Raw genomic sequence first — 22,625 nt, 5'->3', positions numbered from 1 at the left:
GTTGTATATATAATGCACTTTTTATCTTTCAAAAGGTGTTTTCCAGTGCTAAACCTTTCATACAGTTTCAGATTGGTGCATTTTTACATTTCAAAACCCAAAATTAAGGAATAATAGTGGTAAAAAAAGCACCTGTGGGTTTAACTAATCTTTTTTTTTTTTTTATAAGTCCCCTTTAAGTGGGCGTGGCAGAGGGTGTGTCCTATACCTACATAATTTTGGTAATAGGTGTCCCTCATTCCTATCTCAAAAAGTTGGGAGATATTCATTCTTGTTCCTGGTTAGTGAGTCAAAGTATTAGGCTGGGTTCACACTAGTGCGAATTGGATATGGAGAACCCGCATCCAATTTGCAATAGCAGGAGATTGGGACCGGCTCTGCTGTGCGTCTTTTGGTCCATATCAGGTCCGAATTCAGCCAAAAATTCGGGCTAAAATCAGATCTGAAACAGTGAACGAGGATGCACCGGACTCCTGCTGTGAGCCACTGCATGTTCTAGTGTCAACCCAGCCTTACAGGGGTCCTGTCACAAAAAGAATTAAGTGGACTCCCTTCTCCTTGTAAAAGAAAACTCTAAATACTCACCTACTGGTGCTCACGTTGCCAAACACTGTTCCTTTCACAAGTTCTTGTCTCTCAAAGTCTGCACAGAAATAGAGTCTCCTGTTTATCTCCTTAGTTCCTCCTCAGCTCTCACTGGTTCCCCCCGACCCTCTCATTGATAGTGTGCCTTCTGGAGGTCAGCGGGAGGTACCCACAAGAGCTGCTGGGGACCTAGGAAATTGACACACCAGGAAGTGTCAGTTTCCAAATAGAATTCAGGGGATGGGAAACTCTTTAATGGAGCGGTGTTTGGTAATGCCTAATGCCGGAACAAGGAAAGGTGAGTATTTACAGACTTATTTTACAACTAGAAGGGGGTTGCCTAAATAATATTTGTGGGAGGGCCATTTTAAAGCCAGAGACTGCCAGAAGGAGGACAACATGCTTTAATGTGTGTGTGTATCAGCTGAATAGAAGAGTTTGTGTGTTTGTGCACTGACTGTATAGTACAAGCTGTATGCGTGTCTGTGCAGTGGCTAGATGAAACAGGCTGTGTGCACTGAGCTGTACTTAGTCCATCTGTTCCACACTTGCTCATACTGTGCCACATCAAGCTTTTGGTTTGAGCACCAGATCTGAAGCTGCAGTAAATATCATGACAACTGCTGCTCACTCTTCCTGCTCAGCAGATACATATACTCCCAGCACATCATCCATCGCAACCCTCAAGGCAAGATCAGCATGAGCAATTTGTCATGCCATATTATCTGATATGACATAACAATATTGTATCAGACATCTGAAAATCTTTGTGTATCCTGGGTGGTATTTATTACTGATGTCAAAAGACAGCGGAGGCATGTCAGAAGGGTCATTGAGGATCTTAAAGAAAAATATCACTTTAATTTATTTTTTTTTAAAAGCCTACCTACAGTTTCACAACCATATTCTAGTAAGATTCAGGCAAGTGTTAAAGCAGAATTCCATAGCTCCCACCTGTCCCTGATTTCGAGGGAGTGTCCCTGATTTGGAGCAATGTCCCTCTGCCCCTCATTCCTCCTCATTTGTCCTTCATTTTGGTCTGATCCATATAGATGTATATAAAATGCACGTTTTATCTATCAAAAAGTGTTTTCCAGCGCTAAAACTTTCATCCAATTTCTAAATTGCTGCATTTGTAAATTCCAAAAGCCAATATTAAGGAATATTAGTGGATAAAAAAGCACTTGTGTGTTTAACCAATCTTGTTTTTTTGTACAGTTCTCCTTTAAGGGGGCGTGCCAGCGGGTGTGTCCTATGCCTGCATACTTTTGCTGATAGGTGTCCCTCATTCCCATCTCAAAAGGTTGGGAGGTATGGAATTCCAGGCATAAAACTTTCATTTGAAGTATAACTGAAGGCAAAACTGTTTTTCTTAGTTTGGATGGAGTGGATAGGGATAAGAACACCTGCCAGGTTCTATAGCTGTCTGTGTCCCCATTCAGCCTCTCTATCTGTCCTGTTTACCATTATCATTGAAAGTACAAGAAAATCCCAAATTTTGGGGTTGTCCCCAGAAAAGTAATAGAGGGGAAATCTTCCAATGGGAACACTAGTTCTGGTGACCTGGGGGTCCCCAAGAAATTCCCTTAATTTTCAGGGATTTTCTCCCACTTCCTGTTTGGCTATGGGACAGGAAGTGAAGGGGAATCTCCCCAATGGGACAAAGATGGCAAAAATAAACCTTACAGGGGTTATAACCCTCCCTTACTCTATCCAAAATGAAAAAAAGTTTTGCCTATAGTTTTACAGTGAGGGAAAAAAGTATTTGATCCCCTGCTGATTTTGTACGTGTGCCCACTGACAAAGAAATGATCAGTCTAGAATTTTAATGGTAGGTTTATTTTAACACTGAGAGACAGAATAACAACAAAAATATCCAGAAAAACAAATTTAAAAAAAGTTATAAATTGATTTTAATTTTAATGAGTTAAATAAGTATTTGATCCCATATCAATCAGGAATATTTCTGGCTCCCGGGTGTCCTGCAGGATTTCAGTCCTTCACGGCGTATTGTGTTACCAGTTGTTTTCTTGGTGGCTATGGTTCCAGCTGCCTTGAGATCATTGACAAGATTCTCCCGTGTAGTTCTGGGCTGATTCCTCACTATTCTCATGATCATTGAAACTCCATGAGGTGAGATCTTGGATGGAACCCCAGACCGAGGGAGATTGACAGTTATTTTGTGTTTCTTCCATTTGAGAAAAATTGCACCAACTGTCGTCACCCTCCCACCAAGCTGCTTGGCGATGGTCTTGTAGCCCATTCCAGCCTTGTGTAGATCTACAATCTTGTCCCTGACATCCTCAGACAGCTCTTTGGTCTTGGCCATGGTGGAGAAATGGCAATCTGATTGATTGCTTCTGTGGACAGGTGTCTCCTATACAGGTAACAAGCTGAGATTAGGAGCACTCCTCGGCTCATTACCTGTATAGAAGACACCTGGGAGCCAGAAATCTTGCTGATTGATAGGGGATCAAATACTTATTTCACACATTAAAATAAAAATCATTTTATCACTTTTTTGAATTGCGTTTTTCTGGATATTTTTGTTGTTATTCTGTCTCTCACTGTTAAAATAAACCTACCATTAAAATTATTATATTATATATTATTATCATTTCTTTGTCAGTGGGCAAACGTACAGAAGAAGCAGGGGATTAAATACTTTTTTCCCTCACTATACTTTAAATATATTCCTGAATAATCACAAAGAATATATATACAGATTGTGTGCACCAAATGCCTTTTGCAAACCCAGTTATTACTATATAAAGCATTGACATCATCACTGTGCAGTACACAGCCTGTGCAGACAGCAGAGCTATGGGAGGGACCCAGCAGACCCCACCCAATACAGGCTGCCTGCAGAAAACTACATGAGGGGGTGGAGACAAGACCAGTCACCCTGCAAAACCTTTAATGACCAATCATCATTACAGGAAGCTCCTGCACAGAGGAAAAAGTTCACACTGGATTGTTGCACGGATCTGGAAGAAAAACACAAAGCACATTGTAATTCAAGGAAGAATAAGCATGACTCTTGTATTTAGACAATATTTGTTTATCCTGGAGTTCAGCTTTAAGGCCCCTTGAACTGTCCTTATATACAGATGAAAACCTTTAAAGGGTTTGTAAACCTTCGTGTTTTTTCACCTTAATGCATTCTATGCATTAAAGGTTGTCTCTCTGCTTGGGGTTCTCCGCTCTTGATTGGATAGATTGATAGCAGCACAGCCATTAGCTCCCGCTGCTGTCAATCAAATCCAACGACGCGGGGGGGGGGTGAGGCCGGGGCCGAGTCCTGCATTCGGCCTCTATGGGCGCCGAATGCTGGACTCGGGAGCGTGCCCGCAAAGTAATCTCCTAGCGCTTCTCCTAGGGGGTTATCTGATGTGGGGAGGAGCCGCAAGAGCCTCTGGGGGACCCCAGAAGAGCAGGTTCAGGGCCACTCTGTGAAAAACGAGCTGCACAGTGGAGGTATGATATGTTTGTTATTTAAAAAAAAAAAAAACGAACTCTAAGCGCCGGTTCACATTAGAAGCGGCACGACTTGCAGGTCGCCTCACCGAGGCGACCTGCACACGACTGCCGCGGCGACTTGCAAGACGACTTCTGTATAGAAGTCTATGCAAGTCGCCCCCAAAGTAGTACAGGAACCTTTCTTCTAAGTCGGAGCGACGCAAACGGTTCCATTGTACAGAACGGGAGGCGACTTGTCAGGCGGCTAGGTCGCCTGACAAGTCGCCCCCGTGTGAACCGGCTCTTACAATCACTTTAATGTTTCTGTCTTTGTAATATGGCATACCCCACAATGCAGTGTTTCAGTAATGGTCAGGTGTGCATGCAGTGACTGTCAGTTCAGAGACAAGCTGTAGAAGGAAAGGTGGAGGGAGAAGACATGTGGTCTACAGGCAACAGAGAAAAACATAAAAAATTGCCACATCAGACCTCAACATTTTATGGAAAGTTCATCAGAAAACACAGGCAATTTATGTGCTTCATAAAAGAGAAAAAACATATGCTCTTGTGGTCAGATGTCCTATTGCCCCCCACACCATCAATCCACTGCCAACCTGCACTTTGCTTGAAAACAATTCCTCAAGCGCTGGTAAGTCTCTTTTTTTAATGAGCATTGCTTCAGAACAAGAGACGGCTCTGTTGTGCCTAGAGGCAAGATGCTACTGAAATACGTTCTACCTGTTTCCACACGTTGCCAAAGTAACAAAGGCTTAACAAAAAATCACAGATACAAAATTTATACTGCCCAATTTATATCATAAGGCTTACACTGTCCTGTTCAGCCCTTCAGGTACCCAATTTAAAAAAAAAAAAAAATCCTGTAAAATGTGACCTTTTTCTAATTTTATAAGCTTAGTGGATGATTAAACGACAGACAACAGAAGAAAATATGAGACAAATAAAAGGAAAATGCTGTTTATTGTGTACAGGTGATGCATAAAGAGTTGTAACAGTCATTGGGAACCCTGAATCATGGGCCCAGTAGCGATTGTCCCCCCAGTACACCTTCCTCCCCCAGGGTTCCTTCTCCTCTTCTCTCAGATTTCTTCATTTCTTTCTAGTGCAGCTGCCATGCCTTTTGGATGCATCAGTGTCCGCAATGAGAAAACCTACAACTGTTTCTCTGACATCACAGACAAATATGAGATTGGCCAGCTTCTCTGTGCGTGAGTATTGTGTTTCCTTCGGTTGTCATTGAGTGTGGTTTGCTGTCTTTACTCTGTATGGGCCTGTGAGGTGTAGCACAATAATGTTTTCACATTGCGCAGGAAAGAGTTCTGTGAAATCTGCTTGGCCCGGGAGATGCAGACCGATCGTCTCTACGTCTGCAAAAAATTTCTGAAGAAGGATGGCCGAAAAGTGAGGAGGGCGGCAAAGAATGAGATCATGATTCTAAAAATGTAAGTAAATAGCAAAATAGCAATCTTTTGTAGCAGCCTAGCAGCTGACCCTGAGTTCTGCTGAGGTTCAGGGAGGAAACTCAACAGCAACAGCAAGGTATTCTAGTTATAATTGGGAAATGGTAGCAGGGTGTAAAAAAAATGAGGAAACCGTTATTTTTTGCTGTTCTATTTGTTTACACAAAATTGAAGATTTGTAACCATCAAGTTTCATGAAAGTCGTAAAGTAGTGGTTACAAATCTGCACCAACCACATGCTGTAAAAACACAACTGAGATATCAACTGTGATGTATGGGTCATCATTGATGATGAGCGCTTTGGAGCATTACTAATATTTGTTGCCGAACATAGAAATTTTCATCTAATTGCAGATTGTTTCCCCTTTTGTGGGAAGAAAAGTATGAAACCTTTACCAAACACTTAACATATGTTCACCCAAGTCTGGAAAATCCTTGTTACCATGTGGACTTAAAAATATCCTTCACCGACTGGACAATCATCCCCTAAATTGGATTTAAACTCAAATTTTTTTTTTAATTAAGGCTTGCACCTTGTACAGGATAGGATTTCATGTAATCTGTGCCCAGTTGGGCCACAAAGAGTTAATCCAGCTCTGAGCAATCCTTCAGTGAGATAAAAATGGAGAGACAGGGAAATAGGAGTCCATTTCTCCCCTTGCTGTGAGTGACAGGTGATTTACATATCTCATGCACAAGCCTGAGAGAGACATTCTGTGTACATCAGATCCCCTCCTCCTTTCTTCTCCAGCTCTCCCAGGATTGGGTGCTCCACCCCTCAGCATGACTGGGCATGCTGAACTCATGTGGTGACTTTTCTGGGTTTTGACTGGATGTTAGTGATCATAGCAGAAGTTCAGTGTAAGAAATACACAGGAGAAAATGCATGTTGACAAAGGGAGTGTAGAGGTGGGCGGGGAGTCTACTGACATCACAACTCCACCCACCGAGCTCCAGACAACAGAGCCACCCACAGAATTTGCATTTTTTCGGGTCTCATAACAGACAGAGGGGAGACATTTGACAGGCAAGGATATGCAGGAGGCATGTATATCCTTATAGATAACCCCTATGGCAGTAGTTTAGAAGGGATGAGAATGGGTTTACATCCACTTTAAGCTGCCATGCCCAATAGTTGTAATAATGAAACCACTAATAATGACCACTGGAGCCAAGGATTCTATGGGAAACAGCTTTGGGGGGCATTAAGAGCACTGTATACATTGTTGTTGGCCCCACCCAACTTTTTGGAACAGACTTCTTGTTTTCCAGAGGATTTTTCAAGGTCTGTTTTCATCAGCTGTTCAAGAAAAATATCCCAGTAGGTTGCAGTGGAGCAAAAAATTGAGGGCAGATCTTTTACTATCCTCAGTGACAGATCAGTGACAGATCTGTCCATGGATGAGGCAATGAAACTAAATGCTGATTGGCCGTTATGCCTTTAAATAGGTATTCTAGCATTGTGCATACCTGGAATACCCGTCTGTCGCCTTCCTGGGTGTTAAAACCCATATGGTGGCCTTGCTGGTTTAGTATCCTGAAGGATTCCTCAAGGTTTGGGGACCTTGGAATAACTATTTCTTCTTCTCTCAGATTTTCGCCAGCAATGGTAATTTATAATTGTTGCCTTTGCCGATCCCGAGTCTGTGGTCTTTTTTGCACTCTTCCTTTTCTTTTTACGTTGTTAGTTTATATATATATATATATATATATATATACCTCTGGGGGTACTGTTGCCCCTTAGAGGACTGCCTTGCAATGATTGGAATATATAATCTGACTTCCTTGCTGGTCCTCCTTACTTTTGGACTGAATTCCTGATGTTTTGACTATTTCTGATGCCTGTCTTCACATGAGAATGTTTAGCTCAGCCCCTGCATGGGCTGACTGTGTGCTTGTTATATTTTATCAGAAACCTGCAATAAACATATTGAAACAGATTTAGGGATGGTAACTTTTAGCATGTTAGTAAAAACCTCTTGATGAGTTTGATGGAAGTATCTGTCTCCAGTTATACCGAAAGCCTGCTCCAGAAAATGATATTCTTTGTTTTACAGATTAACCTTTTAAAGTACCCAAGGGAAACCCCTTCTGCTTGGAAAGTTGATAATATTGACTAACACATCATTTTTTATCTGTTTTAGTAGCAATATAAGCTCTGAGCTGAAGCTGAGAAAATAACAGGCTCAGGGTTTCTAAGTCAACCCTTGAGAAGATTGGATTATGGTCAGTTGAAAACCAGACGGCATTATAATGTGTTGTGCTCTGAAGTCCCGTGAGTTTAGCTGTTATAGATCTAATAAGCCTGGTAGCTTTAATAAAATGCTACCATCTTCTTGCTCGTAAGGGTAGGTTTTTCTTTATAAACAATAGATGAAAATATTTTTTGTATGGAGAAAAGGCAACGACAGTGCCTATATACGGGCAGAGAGAATGTATGTATCTACATCCTAAATGCAGTCTTGCTGGAACTTTTCTTTACCTTTTCTTTACTCACAGTGACTTATCACTTCAAGAACAAAAAAAAGCAAAAGATGAACAAGGCATGAATCAAAGAAGTAAATCCTGTCTACTCATACCAGTACAGTTCAGTCATATAGCCTCAAAGCATACTAGGAAAGAATAGACTTTCTCCCCAGCCCAAAGAGAGGAGAAAACCGAAAAGAAAGGCTGTAAATGACTGAGAGTGTGGACCGCTCAATGAATATTAATAATAAGGTTTAATCAAAATTAATTATCTAAAATCATGTTGCTGCTTGACAGCCACAAGTGTGGGGAAACATAAAATCTGCTAGACTATGCAGGGTAATGCACGCTAGTTGTGTCAGGGACACACAACCACAAACAGGGTACAGGAACATGTAACACAATGTTACATGTTGCCATTCTTGGGTCATTCATGGTCCAAAATGGCCAGATCTATGTTGGAAATAGAGAGTTTTGTCTAAAGGAAGAGTGGAAGATGACTCAACTTGCCTGACCCCTGGAAACAGAACTAGAGTACATCTATAGAATAAATAAATTGTTACCCCAGCTCTACTGCTAATGTGGAATTCCATGAACTTTGATCTGGTGCTCTAGCCAGGGCATTCAGGTCCCATAGGTAAAATTCTTGAATCAGGAAGGCTAGCAACTCAGATACTCTTAAATAAAAGTACTTTATTTGTTACATGGGTACAAAGGTACAGGCTATATGTTGACACGTTTCGGCTATGGAGCATTCATCAAAGCAAAAAAAAAAGAAAAAATACATCTATAGAATATCACACACAGTGACAATCCTGCTTCAAAACTAGCAACACTAGGGAATGGACCAAGGCAGCTTTCATTGCTGGATGGAAGCTTCGGTTGTGACAATCATCTAGACAAGTTTCCTTTAAAATTACAGAATGGCAAATGAAGCCATAAAAGCTTAACATTGCGTTGTGACTAATCATTGTCAGGTCTGACGCTTTTATGGCTTGGAATGAGATTGATTAAACTATATGCCACAAGAGAGTTTTGTATGTTTCATGGATTATGGATCCCATAAGGGAATGTCAGTCCTGATCCATATAGTGACAGAAGATCCAGATAGGTTCGTTTCTAGGCAAAGATAGTGGCTGTAGGGGTATGGATGGATCCTGGGATGATGTTCTTACATAGGAGGCATGGAGTCAGAAAGCCTCACTAAAGCTGCCAGGTGCAGGTAAGTCTTCTGTGGCTCTTCTGGGAATAGCCCCCATGATCAGTATATCTCTCTGACTGCAACTGCAGTGATGTCCATCACTCAATGATGATTAGATGAGTAGCAGGTCAGGTAGGAGGGGTATGTGGGTATCAGCCTGGGGAGAGCTGTGGGTTAATATTATCACTTCTAGAACCCTCCAGATGCAATGTCCATTAGCCAGGACATGAATGCAGGAGGGGACGTCAAAGTAAAATAAACACACTATCTTGGTTTATTTTTAGGGTGTCCCAGGGGACCTAATATGCATATTCTGACCAGAGCCTGGACTAATAAGGTCTGCCTCATCCCTAGTATTATCTTTGGGCTATTAAGTTGATGACCTCAGGAGTCATTATGGAGGTGAACGAGGGCAGAACTTTGCAGTTGTGCCATACTCTTTCCATTTTCGGATGATGGATTGAACAGTGCTCTGTTAGATGTTTAAAGCGTGGGATATTTTTTTTATAACCTAACCCCACTTTAAACCTCTCCACACCTTTATCCCTGACCTGTCTGGTGTGTTCCTTGGCCCTCATGATGCTGTTTGTTCACTAAGATTCTCTAACAAACCTGTGAGGGCTTCACAGCACAGCTGTATATATACTGAGATTAAATTACACACAGATGGACTCTATTTACTAATTAGATGAATTCTGAAGGCAATTGGTTCCACTAGATTTTAGTAAGGGGCATCAGAGTAAAGTAAAATACAAATGCACACCACAATTTTCACATATTTATTTGTAAAAAATACATTTATGTTTTTGGTTGTAACATAACAAAATGTGGAAAATTTCAAGGGGTATTAATACTTTTTCGAAATATTGTACCTGGGGTGCTGCGATGTTATAACATCCTAAAATTAAACACAGGTTTGCTTTAAGATTGCAACCTCAAGTTGGCTTTGGTGCTATAGAAGTGAAATAACAGTTGCCATATACAAGATGTATGGAACACACTGCAGAAACTGTGACGTGAGGGAAGCAGATTGTAACTGCATGAATGGCCATGCTCTCAAGGCTGTGGAAGCTATAAAGCAGACATCACAGCCCTATAGCCTATGTCCTGTCAAGCTTTTTATCCTGACCTCACTATAAACTGAAACCTATTTGCTTTTGGGTACAGCATGCATTATCGTTTTGAACTCCACTCTATGCTAGGGGTTACCATCCTCAGGAGATTATGTACGTCCTTCCCAGCAAATGTTAGAAATAGAGGATGAAAGGGAGAATCTGATTGGGTGACAAGAGTAACAAGAAGTAAATAGAAGTAAAGGCAACAAGAATGCTTCTTTCTCATGTTTCTGATCTATGGTTGTAGTTCCAAAACATCCAAATATAAATGTAATATAACAAAAGACAAAATATATTGACCACAAAAATGGTTTTTGCACAGTGACGTGTGTGCATTCTTGTAAGTATAGTTTCAGTACATTTCTCAAAGTGGTCCAGGTATCCATACCTAATGGTCTTAAAGTGCTAATCAGTCAAATAGACAGTGGGTAGAAGTGCATGAATATTTCATAGCATTCAGTAGTCTGTAGTCTGCTTCCTTTTCGGTAAAAGCGCTTGTGGCCATTTTTTAGCCCACAACGACTGCCTTCTAAAAGCAAATTTCATTCTTCAAGCAAATAGTGCCAACTAGCTTTCCGGAACAAACTTTAACATATTTCTCCAGTATGAAGGATTTCAAGAAGGTAAACATATCATTTTGGACATTTGCCCATTAGGGTTGCCAACTCATTCCTTTTTAACTGAATGTGTATGAATAGCACAGTAACTGGCTGATTAAATGTCGGTAAGGTGCTGAATTAATCTCATTACCACATTAAAGGGTATGCAGTCCCTATCAATGAGCTTCTCCTATTTACTCCCTTTTGGTCTGTTAGATACACAGATAAAAGTGTTTCGTTTTATCTGCCTGATAAGTGTAAAAAATGTGCTTTTGGACCTGCCTGAGATCTTGTGAGCTGATAACTTCCTATCCTTTCTGCAGTGTTTTCACAAGCAGTGTTATCAGCGCCGCCCATGTCACATATTGAACTACAGAACACCTCCACCATATGTATTGGTATTGAAGAGAGAGAAAGGTGCTCTATAGTCCTAACATACTTCCTGTCTTAGGGTGACAACACTGCTCTTCCATAGGTACATTACAGTGAGTGAGTGAGTGTTGTCACCCTAGGAAAGGAAGTGTGTTACTGGCAGAATCACCAGGTGAAAATAAAGGACTTCAAGATGGCGGACATCATTTTTAGGATATTTTCCCATTAGAGATGCCAACCCATCTCTTTAATAATGAATGTGTATGAACAGGGACAAGGGGTGGGCAGGAAAGGCGGCTGCCCTGAGCACTCTGGTATCATATGAGGTGAGGTGGAGGGGGGGCAAGACATGGAGATTGGGGGGAGGGAATTTGTGCTGGGAGGGGGAATTTAGGGGGCGGTGTCAGGGGATAAGAATTATTCTAGGAGGGAAAATTTGAAGAGGTGTGCTAGGAGTGGTGATTTGGGGGGGGGGGGGTTGTGTTGGGAAGGGGGATGGGTGAAGAGGATTTGAGCTAGGAGGGGAGATTTCAGGGATTTGTGCTAGAAAAGGTAATATGGTAGGGGGGATTTTTCCTAAGATCGTACATTTTTTTGTGGGGGGGGGGGGGGTTGTGCTAGATGGGATGATTGGGGGGTATTTGTGCTAAGAGGGGACATTTGGGGGGAATGTGTGCTAGGATGGGAGATTTGAAGTGGCAGGGAGGATTTGTTCTCACAGGGAAAATTTGAGGGGTAAAGGATTTGTGCTAAGATGGGGACATTTTTTTTTTTTTGGGGGGGGGGGGATTTGTGCTGGGGATATATGGGGAGAGAGAGGATTTGAGCTTAGGGGAATGGGGGGGGGGGGCAAAGATTTTTTCCAGGAGGGGGTTTTCAGCAGGGGGCAGACTTGTACTGGGAGGAAGGGGGGATTTATGCTTAGAGGGTAAGCATGCAGATTAGTGCTTAATCTTTTTTTTTTTGGGGGGGGGGTATTTTTGCTAACACATACATCTTTGGGAGGGGGGTACAATTTGGCTCTGGGCTCTAGATGTCCTTGTCCCTGCACTGTAACTGGCTGATTAAATGAAGGCAAGGCAATAAATCTTATCACCACGTTAAAGGGTATGCAATCCCTATCAATGAGCTTCTCTAATTTGCTCCCTTTTGGTCTGTAAGATATATAGATGAAAGTGTTTTGTTTTATCTGTCTGAAAAGTGTAAAAAAAATTCCTGCTGACTCTGCCTGAAATCTTGTGAGCTGATGCCTGCCTGCCCTCTCTGCAGTGTTTTCTCAAGCAGTGTTATCAAGCCCTGCCAATTTCATGTATTTGAACTACAAAACACCTCCACTTTATGTTTTGGGATTGAAGAGAGGGGAAGGTGCTCTGTGGTCCTAACACACTTACAGACAACACTGCTCCTCCATGGGTACAGTTCAGTATAAGTAAGTGAGTGTTGTCACACTAGTATAGGAAGTGTGTTCCTGGAGGAATCACTAGTTGAAAATAAAGGAAAGAAAGCCCAAAATTAGAAAAAAAATGCAGCCATCGAAGGACTGTTAAGCTGCAATATAATACATTTTGTTCTTGGGTTTAGATACACTTTAAAGGAGAAGTTTGGGGTACAAAAAAAACCCAAAACTGTCAGTAACCACCCTCTGCTCTGCCCCTTCAGTGCTCACTGGAGCACCAGGCAAGAGAAGGGATGAGCTGCACTGAGAGTCACAGCCAGCTGTTAGTCAAGCAGCTGGGTGGATCCTGACAATACAGTCGGGATCCTTCCAGAGCCTGGAGCGGCTCTGTGATGTCAGCTGATAGCGGGCAGTAACCAGCTATAAGCTGACTTTGGGTGACTGGAGAGCACAAGTAAGTGCATTCCTGAGACACATAAGAGAAGTATGGCCAAAAAAGGTTTGGCCATACTTCTCTTGAATTAGCTACAGATCCAAAGAAACTAATTTGATATTAAAGGTATTCAGTGGAAGCCCCGCTTCTCCTTAAATGCCCCACTCTCTTAAATGAAGCTTCTGAGCATTAAGGAGTCTCTGCAAGCAATGTAAAATTGGGGACAGCAATTTCCATTTTTGGGTCATTCATGGTCCAAAATGGCCAGATCTATGTTGGAAATAGAGAGTTTTGTTTAAGGAAGCAAAAAACGTTCAGTTTGTTCAGTGGAAGATGACTCAACTTTCCTGACCCCTGGAAACAGAACTACAGTACATTTATAGAATAAACAAATTGTTACCCCAGCTCTACTGCTAATATGGAAGTCCATGAACTTTGATCTGGTGCTCTAGCCAGGGCGTTCAGGTCCCATAGGTAAAATTCTTGAATCAGGAAGGCTAGCAACTCAGATACGCTTAAATAAAAGCACTTTATTTGTTACATGGGTACAAAGGTACAGGCTATATGTTGACGCTTTTCAGCTATGGAGCCTTCATCAAAGCAAAAAAAGAAAAAATACGTCTATAGAATATCACACACAGTGACAATCCTGCTTCAAAACTAGCAACACTAGGGAATGGACCAAGGCAGCTTTCATTGCTGAATGGAAGCTTCGGTGGTGACAATCATCTAGACAAGTTACCTTTAAAATTACAGAATGGCAAATGAAGCCATAAAAGCTTATCATAACGACTAATCATTGTCAGGTCTGACCTGAAAAACGCCCGCTTTTATGGCTTGGAATGAGATTGATTAGACTATATGCCACAAGAGAGTTTTGTATGTTTCATGATTACGTCTTCAACAGTGGAGCTGTGTTTGTCAGTGAGCGATCTGAGGCTATTCTCGGCACCGTGACCATTTTCTGCGTATCGCTGTGACACACCACCGTGATCAGCGGGGAGTTTTCCTGTCATACATATTTATCAGCTACATTGCCCCAGTTTACTTTATGACATGGTGCCCAATTGTCTCTCTGCGCGCTGGAAAATCTGCTGACAGAAGCAGTTAAGGAAGGTGGAACAATGGTGTATATGGAGCAGATTAAATAAAGTTTAACTGGAGGAAACTTTTGAAGTAGGTGCTGGAATTATTAATGACTGACACTGGTTATATAACACATACCTACATGCAGACATGCTTGCCAGCTGAATATGTAATAGGTCAACACTCCATGCAAACAGCCTAATACAAATTCTTATAATATGAATATTATTTTGTCTTTAAATTATTTTTAATTCTGTTCAGTCACTTATGTGGTTTACAAACCCCTGTAATGCTATATAGCCAGAGGGCGAAACTGGTTTTTAGAGCTCACGGCTCCTGCGTGCTTGTTGGGCTAGAAAAAAACATTGCCACGTTGGTGAGGTACTCCATTGCTTTTTTCTGTCTTATATTCTGCCTAAATACCATCCCATTCCATCTCCAAGAACCCAAAACATGTTTGGATGAGAATGCAATAGAGCCACTTTCTTAAGTATTTTTTGCTAGGACTAATTACTTAGAACCCCCACACATTATATATATATTTTTTTTAGCAGAGACCCTAGAAAATAAAATGGCAGTTGTTTTTTTGTTTTTTTTTGTCACATGCTTTTTGTCCAGCGGTTTTTCAAATGCATTTTTTTTTTTGGTGAAAATACACTATAATAAATTAAAAAAGGAAAATGAAACATAATATATACCCCATTTTTTTTGTATAATATGAAAGATGATGCTACACCGAGTAAATAGATATCTAACATTTAAAATCTCTTGGAATGGCACCAAACTACGGTACTTAAAAAATCTCCGGTTTAAAAATTTCTACAGGTTACCAGTTTAGAGTTACAGAGAAGGTTCTGTGCCAGAATTATTGCTCTCCCACTGACATTCGTGGCGATACCTCACATGTGTGGTTTGAATACCGTTTACATATGTGGGCGTGATCTACGTATGCGTTCACTACTGCGTGAGAGCACGTGAGGATAGGGGCGCTTTAAAAATATATATTATTTATTTATTATTTATTTTATTCCATTTTTTTTTTTTTTTACACTTTTCCTTTAATTTTTCATTCTTTTTTTATTACTTTTATTGTTGTCGCAAGAAATGTAAAGATCCCTTGCGATAGCAATACAGCATGACAGGTCTTCTTTATGGAGAGATCTGGGGTCAGTAAGACCTGGGGTAATTTCTCCTTTACCTTTAAAAGTAAAAGATGTTTTTTAAATCTTTTGCTTTAAGAAAAAATAAAAGCCATGTTTACATGGCCTGGAGAACCGGAAGTGACGTCACACTCATCACTTCTGTGGGGATTACTTTTAACGAAAAGTCTGACTCCTGAGGGAAAAGAAAATACCGGGGTTATGGAACCTAGTTGCAGCCATAACCCCCCAGTATTTAAAGTCAAACAAATGATACATTTTCCCAGTTAGGTGGTTGGCAAGTGGTTAGGAGGAGAATGAAAAGCTATATGTCCTTGGGAAGCCACAACCCATATCACATGTACAACCCCAATTCCAAAAAAAGCTGGGACGCTGTGAAAAATCTACATAAAAACAGAATGCAATAATCTGCAAATCTCATAAACCCATATTTTATTTATAATAGAAAACATATCAAATGTTTAAACTGATAAAATGTACAAAGAAAGAATTTTGAAATTAATGACAGCAACACTTCTCAAAAAGTTGGGACTGGGCAACAAAAAACTGGCAAAGTAAGTGGTACTAACAAGGAAGAGCTGCAAGAACATTTTGCAACTAATTAGGTTTAAGTGGTATTAAAGGTTCTGCTTTTTGAAATGGCAAACAACAAACATGTCATACTTACCTGCTCTGGGCAATAGTTTTGCACAAAGCAGGTCTGATCCTTTTCTTTTCGAGTCCCCAGACCAGTGCTCCTGGCTTCTCCCCCTTGACCAGTGCCCCCATAGCAAGCTGCTTGCTATGGGGGCATTGATGTGTGCTCACTCCTGAGCCCTGCTCTATGCGTCCATTAGACACATAGAGCTGTGGCTCGCCCCTAACCTTCATGCATAGAATGCATGAAGGTAAAAAACCTTCAGCCTTTACAACCACTTAAAATGGCAACACCTCACTAACATGACTGGGTATAAAAAGAGCATCTTAGAGAGTCAGAGGGGTTGATTTACAAATCCACTTTGCACTACAAGTGCACTTGGAAATGCAGTCGCTGTAGATCTGAGGGGGACATGCAAGGAAAATAAAAAACAGCATTTTTGCTTGTACATGATTGGATGGTAAAAATCAGCAGAGCTTCCCCTCTTTTCAGATCTTCCACTCAGATCTAAAGCGACTTCACTTCCAAGTGCACTTGTAGTACAAAGTGGATTTGCCTAGTGAATTAACCACAGAGTGTCTTATGCCCCGTACACACGGTCGGACTTTGTTCGGACATTCCGACAACAAAATCCTAGGATTTTTTCGGGCGGATGTTGGCTCAAACTTGTCTTGCATACACACGGTCACACAAAGTTGTCGGAAAATCCGATCGTTTTAAACGCGGTGACGTAAAACATGTACGTCGGGACTATAAACGGGGCAGTGGCCAATAGCTTTCATCTCTTTATTTATTCTGAGCATGCGTGGCACTTTGTCCGTCGGATTTGTGTACACACGATCGGAATTTCCGACAACGGATTTTGTTGTCGGAAAATTTTATCTCCTGCTCTCCAACTTTGTGTGTCGGAAAATCCGATGGAAAATGTCCGATGGAGCCCACACACGGTCGGAATTTCCGACAACACGCTCCGATCGGACATTTTCCATCGGAAAATCCGACCGTGTGTACGGGGCATAAGAAGTAAAGAGAGGCAGAGCCTAATCAATCTTTGAAAAGCTGTGTCTACAAACGTTCAAACAATTTCAGAATAATGTTCCTCAACTAAAGATTTCAAAGACTTTAAATACTGTATATCATCACCTATAGTACATGGGCGGCACAGTGGCGCAGTGGGTAGCACTCTCGCCTAGCAGTAAGAAGGGTCGCTGGTTCGAATCCTGACCACGACACTACCTGCCTGGAGTTTGCATGTTCTCCCTGTGTCTGCGTGGGTTTCCTCCGGGTACTCCGGTTTCCTCCCACACTCCAAAGACATGCTGGTAGGTTAATTGGATTCTGTCTAAATCGGCCCTAGTATAGGTATGAATGTGAGTTAGGGACCTTAGATTGTAAGCTCCTTGAGGGTATAGGGACTGATGTGAATGTATAATATATATATATGTAAAGCGCTGCGTAAATTGACGGCGCTATATAAGTACCTGAAATAAATAAATAAAATAAATAAATTATATCATCAAAAGATTCCAAGGATCTGGAGAAATCTCTGTGCACAAGAGACAAGGCCGAATTTCAATATTAGATGCTCGTGATCTTCGGCCCTCAGACGGCACTGCATTAAAAACACGGATGTTTCTGTGATGGACTTTACTGTATGGGCTCAGGAATACTTAAAAAAAAAAAATACTGTATGTGACAATTCGCTGTGCCATCCAAAAATACAGGGTAAAGCTCTATCATGCAAAGAAGAAGCCATATATGAACATGATCCAGAAACCCTGCCATCTTCTCTGGACCAAAGCTCATTTAAATTGGTCTGTTGCAAAGTGGAGAACTGTTCTGTGGTCAGAAGAATCAAAATTTGACATTCTTTTTGGCAACCTCCGGACTAAAGAAGAGAGGGAACTTCTGGTTTGTCACCAGCACCCAGTTGAAAAGCCTGCATCCCTGATGGTATTGGGGGTGCATTAGTGCGTATGGAATGGGCAGCCTGCACATCTGGAAAGGCGCCCTCAATGCTGAAAAATATATGCAGGTTTTAGAGCAGTGTATGCTCTCATGCATTAAACATTTGATATGTTTTCTATTGTGAATAAAATATGGGTTATGAGATTTGCAAATCATTGCATTCTGTTTTTATGTAGATTTTATACAATGTCCCAACTTTTTTGGAATTGGGGTTGTACTACATTTTGTCTTTAAATACTGAACTCCAAGGAAACAGCTAATACACAGATGAAATACACATATGTGAACTATCTTGTGTACCAAAGGATTTGTATTTCTGTTCAGACACTTTTGTGATTTATACACCTCTGCCAACCAACAGGGTGAGACACCACTTTGTCTAGAGTTAAAGTGATTGTAAGGGTTTTTTTTTTTAAATAACAAACATGCCATACTCACCTCCACTGTGCAGCTCATTTTGCACAGAGTGGCCCCGATCCTCGTCTTCTGGGGTCCCCCGGCAGCTCTTGCGGCTCCTCCCCACATCAGTTAACCCCCTAGGAGAAGCGCTCTCCCGGGGGGTTACCTTTCGGGTGCGATCCTGAGTACAGCTCCCGGCGTCCATAGCTGCCGAATATATGACTCGCCCCTGCCCCCGCCACCCGCATCATTGGATTTGATTGACAGCAGTGGATGCCAATGGCTGCGCTGCTATCAATCTATCCAATCAAGAGCCAGGATAAAGTTCCAGGGCTCAGGTAAGTAAGACAGGGGGGGGGGGGCTGGGGGGCCAGTCACAGCCAGATGTTTTTTCACCTTAATGCATAGAATGCATTAAGGTGAAAAAACACGAAGGTTTACAACCATTTTAAGGAATACAGTGGTGGTATCGCCTCTAGCCCTCAGCCTGCTGACAGGACCTTGAAAGAAGACCTGAACACTCCAGACGTCAAGTCTGCTCATTCCGGTCTCTTCTGTCAGCACGGTTCGGTCATCACGTGTGCATACAGCACAATCCGATTGGTTCTTCATGCGTGCTGCTCCCTCGTCTCCTGGCCTATAGTACAAAGGAAGGCATGGGCCTAATATATAGACAATTTAAGTTACCTATGCTATTTGTATGTAAAAACCGAAATATTTCACATGAACACACATCAATAAGTGGTGTCTTTTCATCTGCCTGGAGTTCAGTGTTAAGTGAATGTGTCACACGTGAAGCAAAACCACATTTGTGTAGAACAGAAAGCAGAAACAAGTTTTCCCTTTTCTTCTTTATTCCTTCTGCCTATAAGGTGGTCAAGATACAGCATTGATGCCTGATCACCATCAAGTGGTGCGGTGGGGTGGAGAGTAGCTACAGAATAAAGACATCCTCAGAATCACTTTAGCTATGATTTCCCCAGATGATCCTTGTCTGACAATCCTGAACTAGCCAGAAAAGCAGAGATGTCTATTTTGGTATAACACCGGAGGCACAGCGCAGGGCCTTCTGCAGTCAACTTAGAATGAATGTATGAGGATAGAAGAGGTAACTGTATGTCCCGTGTTTGCCAAGTATGCTGTTAGCAACTTCCTGCATCTGCTATATCCCCAAACCACACCTCATTTCACATGCAAATTTTGACCTTCCATGTAGGTCACCATACCCTATAGGCTCAGCCCCTACAGCTGCCTATAACACAGCGCTTCTGTAGGTTCGCACAAGCTGTCAAGTACTACATCCTTGCAGGATGGTCCATGCAGCACGAAGGGACTAGCTCTGACTGATGGCCCAACTGTAGCACAACACTGCATAGTAAGAACAAAGGTGGCAGTGCCCAAAACCAATATCTTCCACGTAGGGCAGTAGATCTGCCCAATGTTATGTTCGATAAAATTGCTAAAAGAATGACACTTTCACAACGTTTTCAATATGGGGAAGCCAGGCATAGGTTTCGTTTAAAAGGAAAACAGTGTTTTAATAGAGCAGGTTCCTCTAACCACTTCAGCCCCGGAAGGATTTACCCCCTTCCTGACCAGAGCATTTTTTGCGGGTCGGCATTGCGTCGCTTTAACTGACAATTGCACAGTCGTGCAACGTTGTACCCAAACAAAATTGACGTCCTTTTTTTTTTCCTCAAATAGAGCTTTCTTTTGGTGGAATTTGATCACCTCTGCGGTTTTTGTTTTTTTGCGCTATAAACAAAAAAGAGTGACAATTTTGGAAAAAAAACTATTTTTCTTTACTTTTTGCTATAATAAATATCCTCAAAAATATATAAAAAAAAACAAAAAATTTTTTCCTCTGTTTAGGCCGATATGTATTCTTCTACATATTTTTGGTAAAAAAAAAAATCGCTATAGGTGTCTATTGATTGGTTTGCACAAAATGTATAGCATCTACAAAATAGGGGATAGATTTATGGCATTTTTATTATTCTTTTTTTTTTATTAGTAATGGCGGTAATCTGCGATTTTTTGCGTGACTGCGACATTATGGTGGACACATCGGACACTTTTGACACTATTTTGGGACCATTGTCATTTATACAGCGATCAGTGCTATAAAAATGCACTGATTACGGTGTAAATGAAACTGGCAGTGAAGGGGTTAACCACTAGGGGGCGATGAAGGGGTTAAGTGTGTCCTAGGCAGTGATTCTAACTGTGGGGGAGAGGGGCTACTACTCACATGACAGCGAGAGCAATGATCTCTGTCCTGTCACTAGGCAGAATGGGAAATGCTTTGTTTACAAAGGCATCTCCCTGTTCTACCTCTCCGTGACACAATCGCGGGCACTCGGCGGACATCGAATCCGCTGGATCCGCGGTCATGGAGAACATGGCACACAATGCCGCTTCTTAAAGGGGACGTACCTGTATGCCCCTTTTGCCCATCCGTGCCATTCTGCCAACGTATATCGTCGTGCATCAGTCGGGAAGCGGTTAATTTTTTTGTAAACCTTTACATATACCCAGTGAAGTGACTAATATCTCTGTATCACCTGAGGCTAAACAAATGCTCCTACATACCTTGTACCCATTTATCTGCTGCCCTCTCTTCACTATAGCCCTTCAAAGAACAGAATTTAGACAGCATTTCTCAGCTTACAGAGGCAGGAGGGATCTGATAACACACACTGCACTGCATAGAGCAGAAAACTGAGTGTAATCTGAGACCCGATTGAAGGAAAAGGACACACCTCTCTCTCTACAGTCTCAAATAGGAACATTCACAGCTGAGGCTGTCAATCTACTGCAGTGTGCTGGAGAGGGGGCAGGGTGTTCTCTCAGGATTGTCTGGTGCCCACATAAACTGTCAGAAGTGTCTCATGCAGATAGCAGAGGAATGAGAGAGCAGATAGAAATCACACTCAGTGCTTTGGATAGAGGCAAGTACAAACTATAGAAGGATATTCTTTGTTCATTTTCATTTCAGAGGTTTGCAACCACCGTAAAAGGGAAGTATAGACTTTTTTACATATGTGTTGAAGAGTTTAGATTCATGTTGATAATTCCTATCAGCGTGTATAAAAGTATTAAAACCTTATTTCCACATACAATTTGTAATTATATATGTACACAAGGACAAACTTGTTTGCTTTTTGCATATCTAGGTTTTGTTTCTTGCTCAGTAGCACCGCACAAAGGTTGTGCCTTGAAGGTCCTCCTGTTTTGGTCTAAATCTATCAGATACAATATCCCTGAAAGAAATCTATGGACTCTCTGCAGTCTCTAACAACTGGAAGTGCTTCTGATAGCCAGAGACCTCGTGATCAGGTTTTAGGTCACACGAGGGAGCTCAGGAGCTTAAAGTGATTCTAAAGGTTATCCGCTTGCCGACTGCCGCACACAGATGTACAAAGAAGATATTTGGGGGGCACACCCTAAAAGATGCATTAAAGATGGTTGTTTCTAAAGGTTGTTTTTTTTTTTAATAAAAACTTGTTATTCGCTTACCGATGAACATCGTCAGAATGGCACAGGCAGGCAAATGGGCATACCCGTACGTCCCTTTAAATTTGCCGCCTATCAGGCGCACGCGCCCGCCGCACACTGTGGTAGCATGCCTGCGGGTCCCGGGAACGCGCTGTTCGCCGGTGGCCCGCAGTTGCAGTGTGCAGAGGCAGAACGGGGAGATGCCTATATAAACAGGGCATTTCCCTGTTCTGCCTAGTGACATGACAAAGATCTACTGCTCCTCGTCATTGAGAGCAGTGATCGCTGTCATGTCAGTGGTAGCCCACCCCCCTCACAGTTAGAATCACTCCCTAGGACACACATAACCCCTTGATCGCCCCCTAGTGTTTAACCCTTTCCCTGCCAGTGTCATTTACACAGTAATCAGTGCATTTTTATAGCACTGATCGCTGTATAAATGACAATGGTCCCAAAATAGTATCAAAAGTGTCCGATGTGTCCGCCATAATGTCGCAGTTGTGATAAAAATCGCAGATCACCGCCATTACTAATAAAAAAAAATATTAATAAAAATGTCATAAATCTATCCCCTATTTTGTAAACGCTATAACTTTTGCGCAAACCAATCAATATACATTTATTGCAATTTTTTTTTACCAAAAATATGTAGAAGAATACATATCGGCCTAAACTGAGAAAGAAATTTGTTTTTTTATATATTATTGGGGATATTTATTATAGCAAAATATTGCTTTTTTTTTTCAAAATTGTCACTCTTTTTTTTTTTTATA

The 22,625-nt window shown here is 41.6% G+C and overlaps 1 protein-coding gene across 7 annotated transcripts in view; it reads left to right on the top strand.

The window, feature by feature from the left end:
- The window catches only part of LOC141108427 (caM kinase-like vesicle-associated protein), a 140,704-nt gene that overhangs the window by 78,593 nt on the left and 39,486 nt on the right, over positions 1–22,625 (top strand). For 4 of the 7 annotated variants that reach the window (XM_073600020.1, XM_073600016.1, XM_073600017.1 and 1 more), the window contains exons 2-3: positions 5,166–5,270; positions 5,373–5,504. In XM_073600020.1, the coding sequence (XP_073456121.1) occupies positions 5,176–5,270; positions 5,373–5,504 (227 nt within the window). In that variant the 5' untranslated portion in view covers positions 5,166–5,175. The remainder of the gene's footprint in view (positions 1–5,165; positions 5,271–5,372; positions 5,505–22,625) is intronic. The other 3 variants (XM_073600019.1, XM_073600018.1, XM_073600021.1) reach the window with 1 other exon arrangement.

The sequence above is a fragment of the Aquarana catesbeiana genome, linkage group LG09, assembly GCF_042186555.1.
Source record: "Aquarana catesbeiana isolate 2022-GZ linkage group LG09, ASM4218655v1, whole genome shotgun sequence".
NCBI lineage: Eukaryota > Metazoa > Chordata > Amphibia > Anura > Ranidae > Aquarana > Aquarana catesbeiana.
This window is presented reverse-complemented; position numbering and strand designations above follow the sequence as displayed.